This window comes from Lathyrus oleraceus, chromosome 1, assembly GCF_024323335.1.
Source record: "Lathyrus oleraceus cultivar Zhongwan6 chromosome 1, CAAS_Psat_ZW6_1.0, whole genome shotgun sequence".
Lineage (NCBI taxonomy): Eukaryota > Viridiplantae > Streptophyta > Magnoliopsida > Fabales > Fabaceae > Lathyrus > Lathyrus oleraceus.
The window spans coordinates 151,389,482-151,409,421 of NC_066579.1; the positions used below are offsets into that span (position 1 = coordinate 151,389,482).

Consider the following 19,940-nt stretch of genomic DNA (forward strand, 5'->3'; position numbering starts at 1 on the left):
CTAAATCTTTGCTTTTATTGACGTATTTGAGTTGACTTAGTAATATAAGTTTTGTGATACTATTTTTTTTAGAGAGTTTATTAAAACAACTTATGACATTATCCATAAGATATTTTTCGCCTATTTCATAATTTCTTCAAGGTATATAAGATTTATGTTTGTATTTTAATTCAAATTACAAAATATAATAGTAACAACAACAATAATAATAATAACAACAACAACAACAACAACAACAACAACAACAATAATAATAATAATAATAATAATAATAATAACAATAATAATAATAATAATATTTATTTAAATAGACCGACCTGATAGACTTATAAGACTTTTATATGGCCTGTGGCATAGCCTTTTAACCAAATAGGTTTATAAAAAAACCTAAGCCTTTTCTATTTTAAAAAGTATGGTCTAACCTTGGATGTGTAGGCTAGGACGTAGGTTCCTGTTAGTTGGTCTGACCTATTCTCATTCTTAAAGGCAACCAACATAATTAGAGTTCACAAAATCCTCTGTGGCATCTGAACTACCACAGTTCTTATCAGCTCCACCATGAACAATACCTTTCCCATGTGAACCTTTGATGTACCTCATTATCAACTTCAAGGCTTTCCAATGCAGGTGGATTTGACATGAACCTGCTCACCAAACTCCCTAAGTAAGATGTATATAAGGTCAATTACATAGCATGGCATACATCAAAGAGACTACTACATTTTCATAATGAATTCCAGATATAAATTCCTTGTCTTCTTCTAAACTAGGTGCTTGAACATTTCCCAGTTTGAACTGTTGAGATATAAGCAGGGTTATTGACTTAAATTCAGGCATTTCAGACATGCCCAACAATTTCTTTAAGTATGTCTCTTGACATTGGAACAAGTAATTATTGTTTATGTCCTTTTTAATCTCAACTCCCCAAATCTTACTGGTAGCACCTAAATCTTTCATTTCAAACTCCTTTTTAAGTTCAACTTTTATCTTCGTTAACTCACTTTTATCATTGATTGTTAGTAAGATATCATCAACATATACGGTAAGGAAACAAAAGTATTAGGTGCGATGAATTTGAAGTAAAAACAATTTTCATGCTTACTTCTATTGAACTTAATTCATGACATGAAATCATTAAATCACTTATTTCATTATCGGGGAGATTTCTTCAGTCAATACAAGGATCTTTTTAGCTTACATACATTATCTTCTTTGCCTTTTGTACTTTTTAAAATACATAATGTGTGGTACCCCTAAGATAGTATGTGTTACTAGAGGCATCAGTATTTTTCTAGTGGTTTAGGGCTTGCCCGCAGCAGTGAAAGGCCATGTTTAGTGGTGTTTACAGTGATGAGAAAGCAAGCTCACGTGATATAAGAAGCTCTATCTCTTTTAGGGGTGTATCGTGTGTATTTAATATTTTTCTCTTCCCGTGCTTCAGATGGGATATTTATAAAGGTCATGGGCATAACTTTGATCAAGCCCTTAGACAAGACTTTAAGTTAAGTCTCTCGGGCCAGAACTCGATCGCATTCCTCGGGAGAGACTTTAGATGAGGTGGTCCCCGATGAGTTGTATAGTCATTTCCCTTGAGGTCTAAAAGGATCTTCTTGTGGAAGTCTAGTGTATTTATATTACGTTAAAAGGAGGCAAGAATCTTATCGTGGAAGTCCAACGTGCTCGTGTTGCCTGAGGAGTCGGCAAGGACCTTCCTATGGAAGTCTGACACTTTTGTATTTCCTTAAGAGGCGGAAAGGATCTTCTCGTGGAAGTCCAATATTTTTGTATTGCCTAAAATGCAACAAGGATCTTCCTATGGAAGTACAATATAGATGATATCATACTAAAAAATTTCTCCTTGCTCATAAGCATTAAAAAGCCTGTACATAGGCAGATGGTATGCCCTTCAAAAATTACACATAGTCTAGCTGTAATAATATTTTAAATGGATAGAGTTCCAGATTTTGGGTATGAGTCGTCCATCCAACTTTTGTAGCTTATATGCTTTGTGTGCCAACTTTATATGCTTCCCAGTTGGGTTGCAACTTTCCCTTATCTGCAGGAAAAACCACTTTTCTCAATACTAGGTCACCTTGTTGCATTTCTCTTAGCGTTACCTTGGATTTGTATCTTATAGCAGATATATGCTTGCCAGAGAATACCCAGATGTGGGTGACGTCTCTTACCTTATCGACCAAATTTGTGGTGCAATTTATTCCTACATTATTCACCCTCTGGTTGAATTGGGACCCTCGCTGCGATAGCATGTCGATCTCCATGAGTAGCATAGTGTCCTCCCCATATACCATGGTGAAAGGAGTCTCCTTGGTGGTTGATTAGGGTGTTGTGTGGTATGATAATATCTCATGGAGGAACTTAGCCCATAACCCATTTGAGATGTTAAGCTTCTTCTTGATTCCCTTCAGGATCAACTTGTCCGCTGACTCTGTCTGTCCATTGGCTTGTAGGTGGACAGCATATACAAACTTCATTTGAACTCATAATTCATGAAAAAAAAGTCAGTGATTATAGTGCTAGCTAATTTGGTTCCTTTGTTAGAGATCATGATGTTGGGAAGTTCGAACCTGCACATGATCTTGTGCTAGTAGAAACGACAAAATCTTTCTACTGTGATTTTGGTGACAATTTCCACCTCTATCTACTTTGTGAAGTAGTCGACTCCTACAATCAAAAACTTTAGTTTCCTAGGATCTAAGGGAAATGGCCCTAGGATGTCAATCCCTACTAGTAAAAAGGCCAAGGTGATGTCATGGAATGAAGAAGTTCAGTCGGAGCGTTATAAAGGTCGGCGGTGTGTCTCTAACATTGGTTATACTTCTTGACAAAAGTCACGCTTTCTTTTAGCTAGGTGGTCCAATAATATCCCTCCCTAAGTAGCTTGTGGGCGAGAGACCTTCCACCAATATGAATATTGTATGCCCCTTGATGGTCCTCAACGAAGACTAAGGTAGTTTCATGTTGTCCCAAACATCGTAGTTAAGGAGGCTTTTCCTATCTTATATGTTTTCCGGAAAGAAGGATGTACTTTGCAGCCTGCTTCGGAACCTTCTTTTCTTCCTCTTTGTTTTGAGAGAGTTCGTCCTCCTATAGGTAGCGTAGTATGGGCAACATCCAATTTGACTTGGGGGTGACTTCTTTGGTGTAGATTTTGTCTACCTCAATACTGGGGCGACGAGAATCTCTTGAATTATTGTCCGATTAAACCCTGACATCTTTGAACTGACGAGTTTGGATATGAGGTCTACTATAAAGTTCTGCTCTCTAGGGAACATGTTCTACTTCAAAATATTTAAAGTGTGTTAATAAACTTTGTACCATATGGAGATATTTTATCAGTTGTAGTTCTTTGGCCTGGTATTTTATGGGGACTTGGTTGGCGACTAGTTGGAAGTCACTTTTGGCTTTCAATCTGAAGGCACTCATTTCTATGGCGAGAACCATGCTAGCAATGAGAGTTCACATTCTTCCTGGTTATTGTTGGCTTTGAATTCAAAATTTAGTGGTTGTTTAATCAGTATATCACCAGGCCCTTCTTAGATTATTCCAACACCGTTCCCCTTTACGTTCGAGGCACCATCGACCGTTAGTGTCCATTCTGAGGGAGCCTCTACATCCACCAACATGCTAAATTCTGCCAAAAAATCTACCAAAGCATGGGACATGATGCTTCCTCTTAGGACATATTAGATGTCATACTCTGAGAGTTCTGCCACCCAAGACACCATTCTTCCCTCCAAGTCTAGCTTCTTAAAGACCTGTCGGACATGATAGTTGGTCGTTACGAGCACTTTATAACCATGAAAATAGGGCTTAAGCTTTCTCATTGTGACAACAACGACCAGAGCTAGTTTCTCGATCTTCAGATAATGTTTTACGCCCTTCAGTGGTATTCACTATCATGTCATCAACATAGGCCTCCAGATTCCACCGTAGGAGAATACGACATTCATCAGTCGATGATAGGTGGCACCAACATTCTTGAGGTTGAAGAGCATCAAACTATAATAGGAATTTCCCTAGTTCAACATGAATGTTGTCTTGGGCGCATCGAGGGGATCCATTATTATCTGGTCGTTCCCCGAATAGGCATCTATAAAGCTCAACGTATTGTAGACTGAGGACCCGTCAATCAGGCGATTAATGTCTGACAGAGGATATGGGTCTTTAGGTAAGACTGACTTGAGGTCGGCGAAGTCCACACGCAAGCGTCACTTTTTCTCGCTTTCCGAACCAACACTACAATGGATAGTTAGGTTGGATATTTAGTTTTTGTGATGAATTCGGCGCTTGTTAGCTTGCCTACGTATTTGTCGATGGAAGATCTCTTCTCCTCGCCAAATTTTCACTTTCTTTGTGACACTGGCTTGACTGGGGGGTTGATGGAGAGATGATGGAATACCACTCTAGTGTCTATCCCTAGCATGCCGGATGGATCCCGGGAGAATAAGTTGATGTTCCTAATGAGTAGGTCGACTAGTACGCATTCTTCTTCTTCAAAAATCGAGGTGTCTATTTTTGTCACTTGGTGAGGAAAATAACCTTCTGTGGGCATGAGACTCTCGTTGTCCAGACCCAATCTAGGATCCCAAGTATCAATGTCATCCTTTGGCGTTTTGAGGAAGGAGATGTTCTCAAGGGCGAGATCTTCCCTTACCATGACCAGGTTGCGTTTGTTATTAGCACTTGCCTGGCGTATTTCCTCTAGGAGGACCTAGAGCTTCCTCTGTTAGAGAAACCTCCAACTATGGTTTTAGCCAAATAGTATGGAGCTTTGTTGGACATATTAAAGGGAATATGATGAAAGGGGTGATGACAAGGGTGTGGATTATGTTAATTTTACCAGGACCCCACGGTAGGCGCGCCTGTACTTTAAAAAAATTACAAAATGTGTGATACCTCTAGGCTAGTACGGGTGACCAGAGGCCTTAGTATTTTTCTGGTGGTTTGGGGCTTGCCCGTGGCGGTGAGAGACCCTGTTTAGTGGTGTTTACGGTTATGAGAGAGTAAACTCACGTGAGGTTATAAGCTTTGTGGCTTTTAGGAGTGTATCACATGTATTTATGATTTGTCCCTTCCCGTGTTTGGGATGGGATATTTACGATTTCCCCTTCTCTTTCCCTGGGAAAGATAATCGCTCACTTAGTTAATAATGGACTGTTGAATCCCTATTTCCTAGGGAGACTTGGATTAGCCTACTGACCCTGACTTCTCTCCTACCAAGGAAAGTGTTTTCCAACGTTTCCCATGACTGGGTGACTAAGGCGCATTTAGGGCGAGATAATCCCTAATTGCAGGAGGAAAATAGTTTCCCATCATGTGGGTGCCAGTCCTCATGTTCTTAATATGACTTTTATAAATATATCTATACACCTTTTTCTTCAAATCCTTTTGTTTGTCTCATGTAGATAACCTCTTCCAACTCTCTATACAAAAAAAAATTGTTTTCACATCCATTTATTCCAGCTCCAAATCAAACTTTGTAACTAGAGTATCTGGATTGACCTATGCTTTACGAGTGGTAAGAAGACATCATTATAATCAATTCCTTATCTTAGTGTGAAGACCCTAGCAACTAGTTTTGCCTTACACCTACCTTGTTCAACTCCTAGAATCCCCTCTTTCAACTTTTTGAGGCATTTATAGCTTATTAACTTGGCACCAACAAGTTTCTTGACTAGATCCCATGTATGGTTGTCATTGAGGGATTTCATTTCCACATTCATAACTTCACCCCATTTCAATTTTTCTTAATATCCATTGAAACCTTGTAGCTTTTTGTTTTATCATCCAAAACTTCATCAGCAACTACAAGGGAGAAAACCATCATATAAGCATAACCAAATTTTTCTAGTGGTTTGATATGTCTCTTGGTCCTATCTTGAGCTAGTAGATAATCATTTGTCTCATCTTCAACATCAGGTTGAGTTTCCTCTAGACATTTTTCCCTAAGTGGTTTGTTGTCATCTTGTTTACTCTGAGTTATATCAGTAAGCTTCACCTCAAACATTTCTTTTTTGGAGCTAGATCCAATTTCCCTTTGTTAGCATTTGATGTTGTTTCATAAGCCATTTCAGACCCATTGAACACCACATCTCTACTTACAATGCATTTCACATGTCCATATTCTAAACACCACAATTAATAGCCTTTGACACCTTATGGATACCCTATAAACATCCAATTTAATGCCCTAGGTTCCAATGTGTCTCGCCTTATGTGTGCATAGGCAACACAACTAAACACTTTAAGCTTGTCATAGGTAGAAGGATGATCGTACCAGACTTCTTCTTGTGTTTTCATGTTCAAGGTTGTAGATGGACATTTGTTTATCAAGAAATAATTTGTTGTCATAACTTCTGCCCAAAATATCTTTAAACACATGAACTTGAGAGCATGAATCTAACCCTCTCAAGTATGGTTATGTTTAACCTTTATGCTAGGCCATTTTGCTGGGGTGTCCTAGAAACTGATTTAGGCCTAGAAATTCCCATGTTCCTACAATAATCACTGAAAAATTAGAACAAAATTCAAGACCATTATCTGTACAAAATCTCTTGATTTTCCTTTTAGTTTGATTCTCAAAAGTTTCTTTCCAATTCTAGAAGGTCTCATACAACGCATCTTTAGTTTTGAGAATGTGAATCCACAACTTTCTTAAGAGATCATCTACATAAGTCAGGAAGTATCTTGCACCAGAATGAGATAAAGTTCTAAATAGTCTCCATAGATAAGCATGTATCAAAGTTCTTTGTTGACAAACTCCAAACTGTGCTCTAGGCCTTACTATAAACACAATGTTCACATAAATTTAGTCTTACCACTTTGTCACCATACAGAGGACCTTGTTTACAGAGCTCTACTAGACCAGTTTCACTTACATGCCTTAACCTTTTATACCACATCTCAGTTCTTGACATGTCTGTTATAGAAACTAAAGCTATTGGCCTAACTACTACATTTCCTTCCAATGAGTATAATAAATGCTTCTTTACACCCCTTTTGATAGTCCTTAAGTCCTTCATGACCTCCAACATGCCATTTTCACCTCTAAATAGAAAACCTTTTCTATCTAGTTCACCAAGGGAAATCAGATTTCTCTTAAGGTCAGGAATAAATCTCACCAATTGGATAATCCTTTCAATCCCATCATGAAATTTAAACCTTACACTTCTAATACCTTGAATTTTACATGGCTTATTGTTTCCAAGTAAAACTAACCCTCCATGTAGATTAGTGAACTTCTCAAACCAAGAGAAGGAACACTCAGAATCCATAATCCACTATCCATCAAATTTACCAAAGGCCACCATTAAAGTTTATGCATATCCATACCCATCTTGGAACGTAGCTGCATTTCCTCCATCCTTTGATCTTTGAAAATTGTAACCATTCTACTTTTCAAGACAAAATATCCGAGCATGTCCTTCCTTATTACAATGGTAACATCTTATGTTAGGCATATTACCACTATTTCCAAGTTATGTCTTTGATTTCTTCTTCTCATGATGGTTGTCATTCTTGGTTTTCCCCCCAGACTATTAAACCTTGACCACTCACAAAAGCCTTTTGTTCATTTCTTTCATTCAATTCCTTTGAGCTTATGGTTGATTAAACCTCTACCATGGACAAAGATTCTCTTTCATACAAAATAGTTTCTTTGAAACGAGAGAAAGACTTGGGAAAAACACATAATGGGAACAGGGTCTGATCTTCATCATCAATAGTCACATCTATATTTTCTAAATCAAGAATCAGCTTATTGAAGACATCCAATTGAGATTCAACAGTTCCATCTTCTTACATCTTAAAGGAATATAAGGCTTTTTTAAGATAAGGATGATTTTCCATATATTTAGTCATGTACAAATCTTCAAGTTTCAATCGAATTCTAGTTGTTGTCTTCTCCTTCGAGACTTGTCTCAGTACCTTATCTCCAACAATTCCATCTTCTTACATCTTAAAGGAATATAAGACTCAATATGATTGAACTCTGAGCCTTCATAATCAAACTAATTACTTCTCAATTAGAACATTGGACCAACCATTTAGGTTTTTAAATTTATTCAAAAAGTAAAATTTGAAGAATCTTTGCTTATTGTTCTCTAAAAATATATATTTTTTAAACAGAAAAAATTAATAATTAATTGTATGATTAATATTTTTTTGCTTATAAATCAATAACTTTTTTAGGGATGACAAAATAGGTCTGGTCCACCAGACATGTCCTTTTTGCCCTCATTTTTTTTGTAAGATGAATTAAGATTTTAAATTCGCACCCTCTAATATGTCCCCCCACCTTTCTTTCTTTTTTTGCAAGTGCAAACGTTAACATAAATTTTTGCAATTTTTAGATTTAAAAAACGAAGTGCACACGAGTCCGTCCTACCTCACTTTTTTGCATAGCAATTTAATGTTTAGAGTTGCGTCCAACACAATATCCGTCTGCCTCTTTTTTTACCATTTGTCACCCCTAATTTTTTCCTAATCAATTGAGCTATATTTACTCTCTTTCGTATTAGTTGATTTATTTTTATAATATTTATGATGATTATGCAATTTATCTTCTAAACCATAATCCTAATCCACTCTAAAAAGTGCATCAGTCAACTCCAAAATAAAAGGAAACGAAAGAGATAAGTGGCCCCTCTTTAGTAATTGTTGGGGAAGTTTGGAGAGTTGTGATTCGAAAATATTAATGGGTCAAACGTTCATGGTTTTGTTGACTCTAAGTGTCAATGGCTAAACGTTTATGGATAAAATTGACTTTACATCATATATTTATCCAAAACCGTAAAACACTGGGGTATAAGTTATCTCTCTTGTAAACTCTAACATTTTCTCCCATGATTAATTATTTCTTTGCTTTTTTTTTCCACTAGTCAACTCAAACAAACTTAGGTATCCAATAAAGAACTGAATTATTTGACCAACAAATATAAACTTTATAAACTTGGACAAAAAAATTAAGTATATTCTCTTTCATAAATACTCTTTCTAACAAAAATCTCACTATTATTCACCTGAATATAAAACAAGATGCAAGTTGAAGGGAGATGAATGTTGATGTCATATATTATTCATCAAAACTTTTTGTTATTTAGTGCATTTACCTGTTTTCCATAAAACTGAAACTCTCTTTATTCAGATAGTGGACACTTACTTAACCTTTTTTCCTTCCTCTTTTTTTGGGCTCTGACATTCAACACTTTGTTTTCTCATCAAGTGGAAACTCCTGTCAGTCACTAGTTACCATCTGTTTTGCATTATATTATTCATCCATGAAGTTGCTATTGTTGCTATAATCCAATATTGCCTTGTTCCCTTGTTTTTGTTTTTCTTCAACCATGGCTTTCTCTTCTTCTTGCTTTTCTCATTCCAAGGTACACTTATTTTGTATCTTTCATGTGATACTGACACTTGTTGGACACCAGTGTTTCTGTTTCATCAGAAGTGTCGGTGTTACAGAGATCATGTTGTGTTTTCTATTATAATCTTTAGGTAACATTTTGTATCTTCAATTAATGAATGTTGTTTATAATTATGATTTTGTTTCTTTAAGATTGATGCTGAGCATTGTCACAAACTCATTGTGAGAAATAGAATCAACAACTTAATCAAAGATTGGAGTTTCATAAGAGGATCAAGAGTTCTTGTGAAACAAAAAGCTATGAGATTGGCATCTTATAGAAAACCAAGTCCAGTATATGCTTCATGTAATCCTTTTTCGCGATATACTGACCGTGTAAAAAAAAATTACGAGTCTAGTTTGGTTTTCGATTTTTCTTTTCTGATTTTTTTTCTCTACCTTCATGTTGCAGTGTTATCTGGATCACAACTTGCTAGCACTGCCTTTACAATAGGAACAACATCAGTACTTCCATTTTACACTCTCATGGTTCTAGCTCCAAATTCTGACCTAGTATGTTTCTTACTGTATTTGACAAAATCTTCAATTTTTCAATAAGACATTGAACTGGTGACACCTCTGATTCTTGGGTGATGACAAAACTATGCTTGAACCGCTCAAATAACCCAGCTGTAGACTGCGGTTTTACGGTTCGGTTCAACCGGTTGAACCATCCAGTTCAATTTTCAAAACATTGCTAAAGTTCTAGTTCAATTTTTTTGCCTAATTCATTTTCTTTGAATCAAAATTGCAGACAAAAAAATCTATGCAAAGTAATGTTCCATATGCAATACTTGGAATTCTATATGCATATTTGTTGTATCTTTCATGGACTCCTGAGACAGTTGAACTGATTTTTGCAAGTAAATACTTACTACCAGAGGTGTGTATTAATCAATAAGATTAAACTTTTCCTTTTCAAAATAGTTATTATTATATATCAATTTGATATATGTTATTTTGCTTTGTGCAGCTAAGTAGTATAGGAAAAATGTTCTCTAGTGAGATGACTTTAGCCTCTGCTTGGATTCACCTTCTTGTTATTGATCTCTTTGCTGCAAGGTTTTGCCTCTTTTCTGACCTTCCTCCAATTACATTACTTTCTCGATCATCGACTCTATGAAACATTGATTCAAACATAAAACATGTTGAAAAAATGAAATAGTATATGAACATGAATAAGTGTCGTATTGGTGTCAGACATGAAACATGTCTTTAATGATGAGTGTTGGTACTACGCAGATCAGAAGAAGACATGTTTATGGGATTAAAAACAAATTTAAAGCTTATTGTGATTATATTTTTTGTGTGGATATAAATGCAGGCAGGTATTTGAAGATGGACAAGAGAGTGAGATTGAGACAAGGCATTCAGTTTCTCTTTGCTTGTTCTTTTGCCCTATTGGGATTCTTTCTCATGTGATAACCAAAGCAATGACTAAAACTATCAAGGAAAACAAATAGGATTTTTGGAGGGTTCATGGTTGAGCTCCTATGGAGCCAAATAACAGTTTTATTTCAAGTTTTAGAATATCATAAATTCATGTATGAGATGAAGTTACTACTTACTAGTCGTAAATGTCATTGGAAGTTCTTTTTTACTCTATCAAAATATTACATTATAAGTTGTTGGTTCTATCACAACTTAACTTCTTTTTGTTACTTAGAAATCATTTGAAATTCTAATGATGAAAAACCTAACTTTCTAAAAGTAGAAGTTTACAAACCATCCTCCTCGCGGATGAAATGGTAACTTGATTGATGTCGATTCAATAAAAAAACGAGAAAGTGAATAGCATAGTTCTAATATAACAGACAGTGATTTTATCCTTTAAAGATGAATAAGTAGAATGCGCGGATTCGAACCCGCCAACTGATTGGCATCCATTATTTTCATGAAAAAGTATAGTCAGCTTATATAAAGATTTATACAACTTCTATCAGGATCATGATGAATAATGATTTCTTTTTTAAACTGATAATTTCTTCTAAACTACACAAGGAACTGCTATCTTAAATAATAATCCTATACAAGACAAAACGATGAACTTTGTGAGCTAAAATTGCAGTTCAACCTCCCTAAAAATCAGATTAATCGGCGACAATTCCAGTCGATATTTTTTGTCACTGTAAGTTCCCGAAAGTCATGGATAGCGGCCTTTTTCGCAACTAGTAGTGCACAAATTGCCAGAGCCCAAGTGTAACTCATCATATAGCAAGTGGACTTATGTGTCAATTGAATCCATTTGATGCTTCCAAACAGCCTGCCAAAAAGTAGACAAACAAACTTGAGAATCCTTCAGATAATCACTTATTTTACAAAGAATCACTTAAAGGAAGCAATCAAGTTAACATATCTTTCCAATTTTTCGTTGAATAATTAAAACAGAAGCTCCGGGTTGAAATGCAAAGACACGTATAAACAATGTAAACAAAGTCATATTTCAGAATGAGAAGTTGAGAATACATGTACTTCAAGTAGGCAGCGATGACATCTCGATTGGATTATCGAATTCTTCATTCAATAAATCTGATTTTCGAGTAGAATCTTTTCTGTTGCGCTCCAATGAAGTTGCTTCATATATCCCTACATAATTTCATTGCAAAGAACATGTAATATTTATTATTAAAAGACAAAAAAAAAGAGACAAAGCCGAGAAAAAAGCATATTGAAATATAAATTCGAAGAGAATAATTAATATTCAAAACATACCAAAACCTAATATTAAGCTACAAATCACAAAGCCTGTAAGAGAAAAATCCATCCTGTACACAATCTCCATGACAATGATGCATGCGCTAGCAGCTATCAAATGCCTCGGTGAGGAGAAGACCATGTGCAATCTACAATGAAAAGTATAAATTTCAGTGTAGCTATTTGACAGCATTATGTGTTGAATATCGAATCACGGAACAATAACGGTTTGTTCAGATTCTGCTATACTATAGTGCCATAGCGACACTATAGCCTCTATTTAGCAACACTGAAGAAGCCTAATAGCCAAACTGCAGAAACGCTATTTTACTCAACGATTACTCGTGGCAATAATATCACGGCATACCTCTCCTCTGCAATACTGTCGGCATAGAATATCACAATATTTCCAAAGAGTATTGTGCTGAAGAAGGCCCAGGCCGAGAATGGCAGTTTCCCGTTGCTTTCGGAAGGTGATCCCTGAAGGAGTCAAAGGAGAGGGTTACAGAAATCGTCATATGAAGTCAAAACAACACGATAAAGATTCTATAAAACAGAAAACATCCTCACAGAACTCACTATGATTACGTCCCACATGGCAATAGGAAACATAAAACACGTCGCAGAAGCAATAGTTAAAGCATGGAGCCGCCTTTTAAGTTGATTCTGGAAACAAAAGATGTTCCGGTTTAGATATTAGGGCACATATAAAGCAACTGAAACCAAAGAGAAAGCTAATTGCAAATTACATGAATGTACCTTGATTGAAACGCGCCTTGCGATCACTCTCCTAAGTGCTGATAGGATACCAGCAATAATAGGAACTAACATATGCTTCAAGCCCAAAACGTGTTCTTTCTGAGCCTCAGATTCCTCTCTATCTTCCCACGGTATATTCTAGTTAAGCTTACAACCATTTGGAAAAGATAAAAAATGATGATAGATTTCACAAACAAGAAAAAGAAATGCACTTAGGAGTAAAATTAGTCAACTAAAAACCGAACAGGACTATGCTACGGTTCAGTTATTTTAAGGGTTTGATTGCAATTTTATCTTGATTTAAGGAGGTTGAACCATGACCTAGAGGTCTGGCCGGTTCAATGTCATGTTCGATTTTTAATACATTGAATTTAAGAAAGAAATAATAACAAAATGAGTAAGGATATAGAACGGAGAATATGTCGCTGTGGCCCATCCTTCAGATAGCAGGTAAAATGATGCAGACATGGCAATTAGGCCACCTATCTGGTTCAAAAAATAAGAAAGTGTACCCACCAGATTAGAGCAGATCATAAACTTCTTTTAAACACATTAATCACAATCAAGACGGCACATAACATCATTAATTAAGCGCTTATAGCAAAATCTCTAATCACAGAAGTGCCGATATATAAGTCATTTCTAATTCTATAACAAAAAATAATATAAAGTCGGACAATTTTTATATAAGCTATAAGTTGTTTTCATAACCTACCCTAGAGAGCTTAAGGAAATAAGCTAAAAACAACTTATGAACATGTCATAAGATGTTTCCATAAGCTCTCTCAAACAGCTTAACAAGTGCTTATGCAAGTAGATAAGCTCAAATTAATCAATTCAAATAGATATAACAGGAAACATGAACAAACTCAAGAAACAATATAATTGGATAACCCTAAAGAGAGGATAAAGAAAAACAAAATCTTCATGAGAAATGGTAAAACAAGTAAGGAAACAGTTGCAAATTCTTAAAATATTAATCAATAGAAACTAAGAAAGGAGAAGCATTTTGTAGAAAAATCTAACTCTTGGAGGATAAGTATCCAATTAAATTGGAGTATACGGTTTCATAATTCGTGGTACGTGGTACCGTTTACGTAACACAATCAGTGAAAGAAAGTATATGAAAAGTATTACCTTTTTCCATAGATTGCTTCTCCTCCCATACAACACTCCAGACAGTACTCCAAGGACAGCGCCAGAATACTCACCCAATATCGCTCTGAATTAATAAGAAAAACAATAAAGCTATTACATAGTTAGACTAAAGCGATGTTTCGATAAACAACTTAATTATAACATAAACATTTATCATATGAGTGCTTATGTATAAGTTATTTCTAAAATAAAGATAAAATAAAGTCGAAGTGGTTTCATAAGCTATCCTAGAGAGCTTATAGAAATAAGCTGAAGATAGCTTATGGATAGGTCACAATCAATTTTCATAAGCTCTCTCAAACAGTCTCACAATGCTTATGCTAGTAGATAAATTCAAATAAGTCAATTCAAATAGGTTCTAAGAAACACGACAAATCTAAGTTGACAACTGAAAATTTCTTTGAGCATACAAAACCAACCTAACTGGGCCACATGATTTCAGTCCCTTTCCCCATAAGACCAGATACAGGGCTGTTATAAAACCGTTTATTATAGAAGGCACAACCTGAAAGAAAAAAGATGGAATTAGTTACGGAATACGCATACCATGTTAAAAGCTTAAAATTTACTTAGAATGTAAACGCTTATTCCTTTGTATTCTCTGGTAAAGTAGAAATCAAGTTTACCTGTGTATTAGAAAGTGGCCTTCCCTTCCAAGGCTTTTGCAAAATCAAAAATAGGATAGCTGCAGGAGCCAGACAGGCAAAAAGAAAAAGAACAACGGAAGCTCCGGTCTGTGATAAGTATCGGAACATGGAGTATATTGACCATATCCTCAAGAAATTTGCAACAACGTGAATTATCTGCAAGGGTGTATGTCTACAAAGGGAAGAAGAAAAATGTAGCCAGAACAACAAGAACAAGCCAAGTCAAAACTCAAAATACACAATCTCTCTTCTACAAAAGTTTTATAATATGGATAACCAATCAATAATCAGTATGGCATAGCAGAACTAGAATTTCAAGAAACTGGAAAATGCTTATACACAATAACCACTATGAGCATAACAAATAAACAGTCCACAGAAAACACAAAAATCATTCACTATTTTCTTTTTCAAAGCGATTGAAACCATTTACAGCAACAACCAAAACTTATCCTACTAAGCATGGTCGGCTACATAGATGAAATGACGCCATAATGTTATATCATATATCATATCTCTATCCAACTCAATAATCTCTAGGTCTTTCATAATAGTTTCTCTTATAATTTTTCAAGGTCTTTTTCTCTCTAAAGTCTCAAGCAATTTGACTACCCTCCATTTGTTGTAATTTTCTTACTACAGAATCTAAAAATCTTCTCTCAACATGCCCAAACTACCTAATCCAAAATTTCACCATCTTTTCTACTATATGTTGTTGTTTGTAATCATGTATCATCTAGTCTTACCACGCATCCGATACAACATTTTCATCTCTCCTACGCTTAGTTTAAACAAATAAAGTAATTGAAATCATTTTAATCAACGTCGTTAGCAATGATGGATTGAATCTCAACATTTAAGTAAACTACAACTCTTATAATAGCTATGAAACACTAACACAGTAGCAACAACCAAGTTCTTAAACAACTAAACCATGTGAATTTCAGCTTAAACCTTAGTCACATTTCAATGCACCTTACAATACTCAAAATTGAAACAAACAAACATACACCTTCAGAATATCACAAATAAAACCGCTCATAGATCTTTCCCAATTTTTAAAAAAAAAAACTTTTTCTCCTAATTTAAACCAATGCTAAAAAATAAGCCATACCCAGAATCAATTACGACTAAATTCATCAACAAAAACAGAAAAAAATACATTTTTGTGTTTACCTGAAATGATGAGGAGGAGGAGAGGCTCGATCATCTGATAAATGATTTGGGGACATCATTGTTCTGGAATGGTACTAAGAACAGAGTGATGGATGAAGAGTGAAGAGTGTGGTGATTTCAATTCAAATCAAAACAAGAATTTGGGGTTCAAATCACAAATTCATCGTTGATTTCTTCATTTTCTCGCTATTACAAAAAGGGTTCTGTATTTTTTTTTTTTTGCTCAAGTTTTTTTCAGTTGAATTTATTTTTGGGTTCTTTGTTACTGGACCCACCGATGGGGAAAATGGTTATCATCACTACAACACCCTACTTCTTTGCCAACCGCACCCCCGCAAATCAATGAATAATTAGTTGATTTTGTTCCCATCAATTAGGTTGAGATTTTTTTTTAATTTTAAGAAATTTATACTAAAATATTTTTAAAAAACACGAATTATTTTTTATATTTATTAAAATAAGTGCTTAAATTAAAATGAAAAAAATAAAATAGAATGATCATAAAGACACATAAACATGATGCTTTTTTAACAGAAGAGAGAGTGGATACGAAAAATTAAGTAGATTTCTAAATGCACTCTATATATATTACTAGAGCATCACATCAAAATATTAAAATGCTCTCAAATTTTGAAAATGCATCTCCAGACACATTCTAAAATATACCAAATACATGTACGTAAGTGAAAAACACCCTCGTTTTGTAAAAAAAAATAGTTCGGAAATACATGTTTGGATTTTTTTTTATCCATGTAAGGGTAATTGTTGATCACAATGAGAAGATAGTAGAGGTAATGGTGATGGAACACCATGACACTTTACAGAGATACGTCTTCGGTTTTCGGAGATGTATCTCCATATATTTTTAGGCAAAATAAAGGTGTCTCGCCTACAACGCATTTGTTTATGTGATTTTAAGTTCGTCCGAAGATGCATATCCAAAATTTGGAGGGAATTTTTGAATTTTCAAATGGTATTTTCAACTCCATATGGTGCGGTTAGAAATTCCTAAGATTAATAAATAACGAGTTTGATTCGTTTTGCATCCAAACATAATGAAAACAACTCGCCAATATTTTTTTAATATTTTTTAATGACAAATATAATATATAATATGGGGAATAAAAAATATAAAAGTTAGATACAAAGCACAAGAAATGTCTGATAAAAGGTAAGAAAAAATGAACAAAAGAAATAAATATAAGAAAGCTACAGAAAAGAACTCCTGTAGCAACACCAACTTACTCAAAAACCTTCACATTACTCACATGTTAGATCTTAAATTAACCAGATCCATCAACAACAGATCAGATCACAAAACAAAGGCATATAGATAACTCACCATCACACCCTACGTCGGGGGAAACACTTGATCCACTATAGATGCAAGCAGAGGATAAGATTCTAGAGTCACTCCAAGAAGGTACAAGAGTTATCCCTCTACCCTTCCCAAAACCAATACCAAGCCAACAAAATACTTTTCTCCTCCACTTTTTTTACTGTTTTTGTGACACCTTTAAGGATAACATCATTTCAAGATTTCCAAATAGACCAAATAACAGCGTGTCAAACCATAAGAATATCACACCTAAGTTTGTCCCTGCCTCATAAAGAATGAATTTTTTTTGAAAAAGCCCTATAAGATCATGGTGAATAACTACCTGCCAACCTAACGACCTAAACACCCCGTACCACACATAATAAGCAATCTCACAAGTCACAAAAAGATGAGAGGCCGACTCAACTAGAAACCCATAAAAGGGACAAGAAATCCTACTAGAATCTGAGAACACACCTCTTTTAAACAGGTTGCTAAGAGACGGGAATCGATCATGCAAAAGTTGCTAGGAGAAGACTACAATCTTAGTTAGAGCCCAACTACTTCAAACAAGATCCAAGACATGGCCTTGAAGCAAAAACGGAATCATAGAGGAAGATAACTCCTCCCTATAAAGAATGTAAGTCGAAGCCGCCAAGAAGGAACCGTCACTAGAATACTTCCAAATCCACTTATCTCTATCATAGGTAAGAACCGCATCTCAGAGAAACTCATGAAAGGAGCAAGGACATGTAACCTTCGCTAGTTGTTGAAGAGAGTTGGAATACAATCCATAAAACTTAGCCTTTAAAGGAATATAATCTAACCAAGGATGATCCCGAAATGAGAAGTGAAGGCATATCCCCACTTTCCTAACAATACTATCTGAAAACCATTCAGAGCTACCACCATCCTTAGTCCCTAGAAGATATACCTCTTTCCACCGGGATGAAGAGGAATGAAAACCATAAATCCTTCCTCCTCTATGGGATAAAATATAAAGAGGCACATATCTAGAAATCAGGATATCTCTCTAAATATCAGACTCCCTATTGAGTAGTCTCCATATCCACTTTTCCAAAAGGGCATTAACAAGTTAGAGATCCCTCACACCTAACCCCCCTTTTCTCTTAGGCTTACACACATCATCCCAGCTCACCCAAGCAATCTTAGTCACATTCTTCACTCCTCCCCAAAGAAATCTTCTTTCAAACCTTAACATATGCAATTTTGTAAAGGATAAATAGAAGACAAGTATAACATTTAGTACTGAGTTAAGGAGAATCACCCCCCCCCCCCCCCGATTAACATACATATGCTTCCAAGAATTAAGTCTCTTTTCCAATAAGACAACAAAAGGATTCCAAGTAGACTGAAGGCAGGGGTTAGTCCCAACTGGAAGCCCAATGTATCTAAAGGGAATGGTGGTTATCTCGTAATGGAGAAAGTCAAACGATGACCTAAGAAAGGTAGAGTCAACATTCACTCCAAATAGGATACTCTTGAAGAAATTAACTCTAAGGCCATAAGCCATATCAAAACCTCCAAGGATCGCCTTAATACGCCACAAGTTATATAATGATGGATCAACCACCAAAAGGATGTCATTATCATATTGTAGACGAGTGACTACTGTCATACCCCAATTTTGTCCGGCCATATTTAAATTTTTGTAAAATTTGATTTCATTTTAATTTTGCATCATATGCACAGCATGACATGCATTTCATCATAAATAATACCTAGAATATCAGTCAGGATAAATTTATTGAGAATACAGACAAATCGGTTAAATGGTTTCTCGAGAATGTACAAAATCAGCGGGTAAAAAGTTTCAAAATTAAAATTGCAGACGCCAGTATTATTAATCTACGGTTCACGTAGTTTAACCTGATGTGCTCGTTGTATTTTTCAGCGGCTGTTTCAGTTGCATTTTGACCCGCCGGAGCCTTTTAACCGATACAAATTTATTTCAGAATTTGAAGAAGCGCTGTATTTTTTCAATAAGTATATTTTATGCTGATTATTTTAAGTGTGTCTGATTTAATTTTTTGAGCAAATTCACATCCGACTTCTATGTATAATCAATCCTCTTATTTCTTTGTTTTAATGTCCAAAATAGAGATTTGTTTTATTATTATCATTTTTTAAATTAAATTACTGTCTAAGAATTTTTAATAATTTTTTTTAATAATAGAATTATTAATAAAAAAGGAAAAGGAAAATAAATATTAATAAAGACTTTGTCCTTTTTCTTCGTCCAACACGCAGCCACCTATCCCCTCACCCACTCATAATTCTGATGCTACCATTTTCCCTCACCACGTGTCACTCTCAAATCTCGCTTCCCTTTTCCCTCACCACGTGTCACTCTCAATTCTCATGTCTCTCACACAGACACGTCATTCATAAGTCCCTCTCCTCACATCACCCACGCAACCTCCCTCTGCACACTCAACGTTCAAAGAATAAAGAAAAAAGAAATAAATGAAATCATTGTTCATCTTCTTCAAAAACCCCACTTTCCTCTCACCACAAAAGGACGAATCACCTCACACTCCTTAACAGCTCTCTCTCTCTCTCTCTCTCTCTCTCTCTCTCTCTCTAAAATCACCCTCACTCACCTACCTCACTCCCACTACACACTCTGAGAAGGAAGAAAAAAAAGAAAAAAGAAAATTAACAAAAAAAGGTTTTCCCTCTCGTCTCTCTTCTACACCTACACACGCCGCCGTCGCGACCTTTCCTTCCTCAGACCACC

At 35.5% G+C, this 19,940-nt stretch overlaps 1 protein-coding gene and 1 pseudogene across 2 annotated transcripts; one reads left to right on the plus strand and one right to left on the minus strand.

Annotated features, from left to right (window-relative positions):
- Positions 1-9,066: 9,066 nt before the first annotated feature.
- LOC127123342 (protein ABA DEFICIENT 4, chloroplastic-like) lies at positions 9,067-11,062 on the plus strand (annotated as a pseudogene).
- A 221-nt stretch (positions 11,063-11,283) lies between these two features.
- LOC127123327 (uncharacterized) lies at positions 11,284-16,093 on the minus strand. Of its 2 annotated transcripts, none has more exons than XM_051053564.1 (11): positions 15,862-16,093; positions 14,665-14,857; positions 14,458-14,543; positions 14,018-14,102; positions 13,288-13,366; positions 12,881-13,011; positions 12,701-12,787; positions 12,489-12,601; positions 12,140-12,270; positions 11,900-12,013; positions 11,284-11,690 (listed from the first exon to the last, which is right to left on the minus strand). In XM_051053564.1, exons 1-10 carry the CDS (start codon positions 15,918-15,920, stop codon positions 11,901-11,903), a joined length of 1,077 nt encoding a protein of 358 aa, XP_050909521.1. In that variant the 5' UTR covers positions 15,921-16,093; the 3' UTR covers positions 11,284-11,690; position 11,900. The 2 variants fall into 2 exon arrangements, with proteins under 2 accessions (XP_050909521.1, XP_050909516.1); XM_051053559.1 differs by having other exon boundaries at positions 11,894-12,013.
- Positions 16,094-19,940: the final 3,847 nt, after the last annotated feature.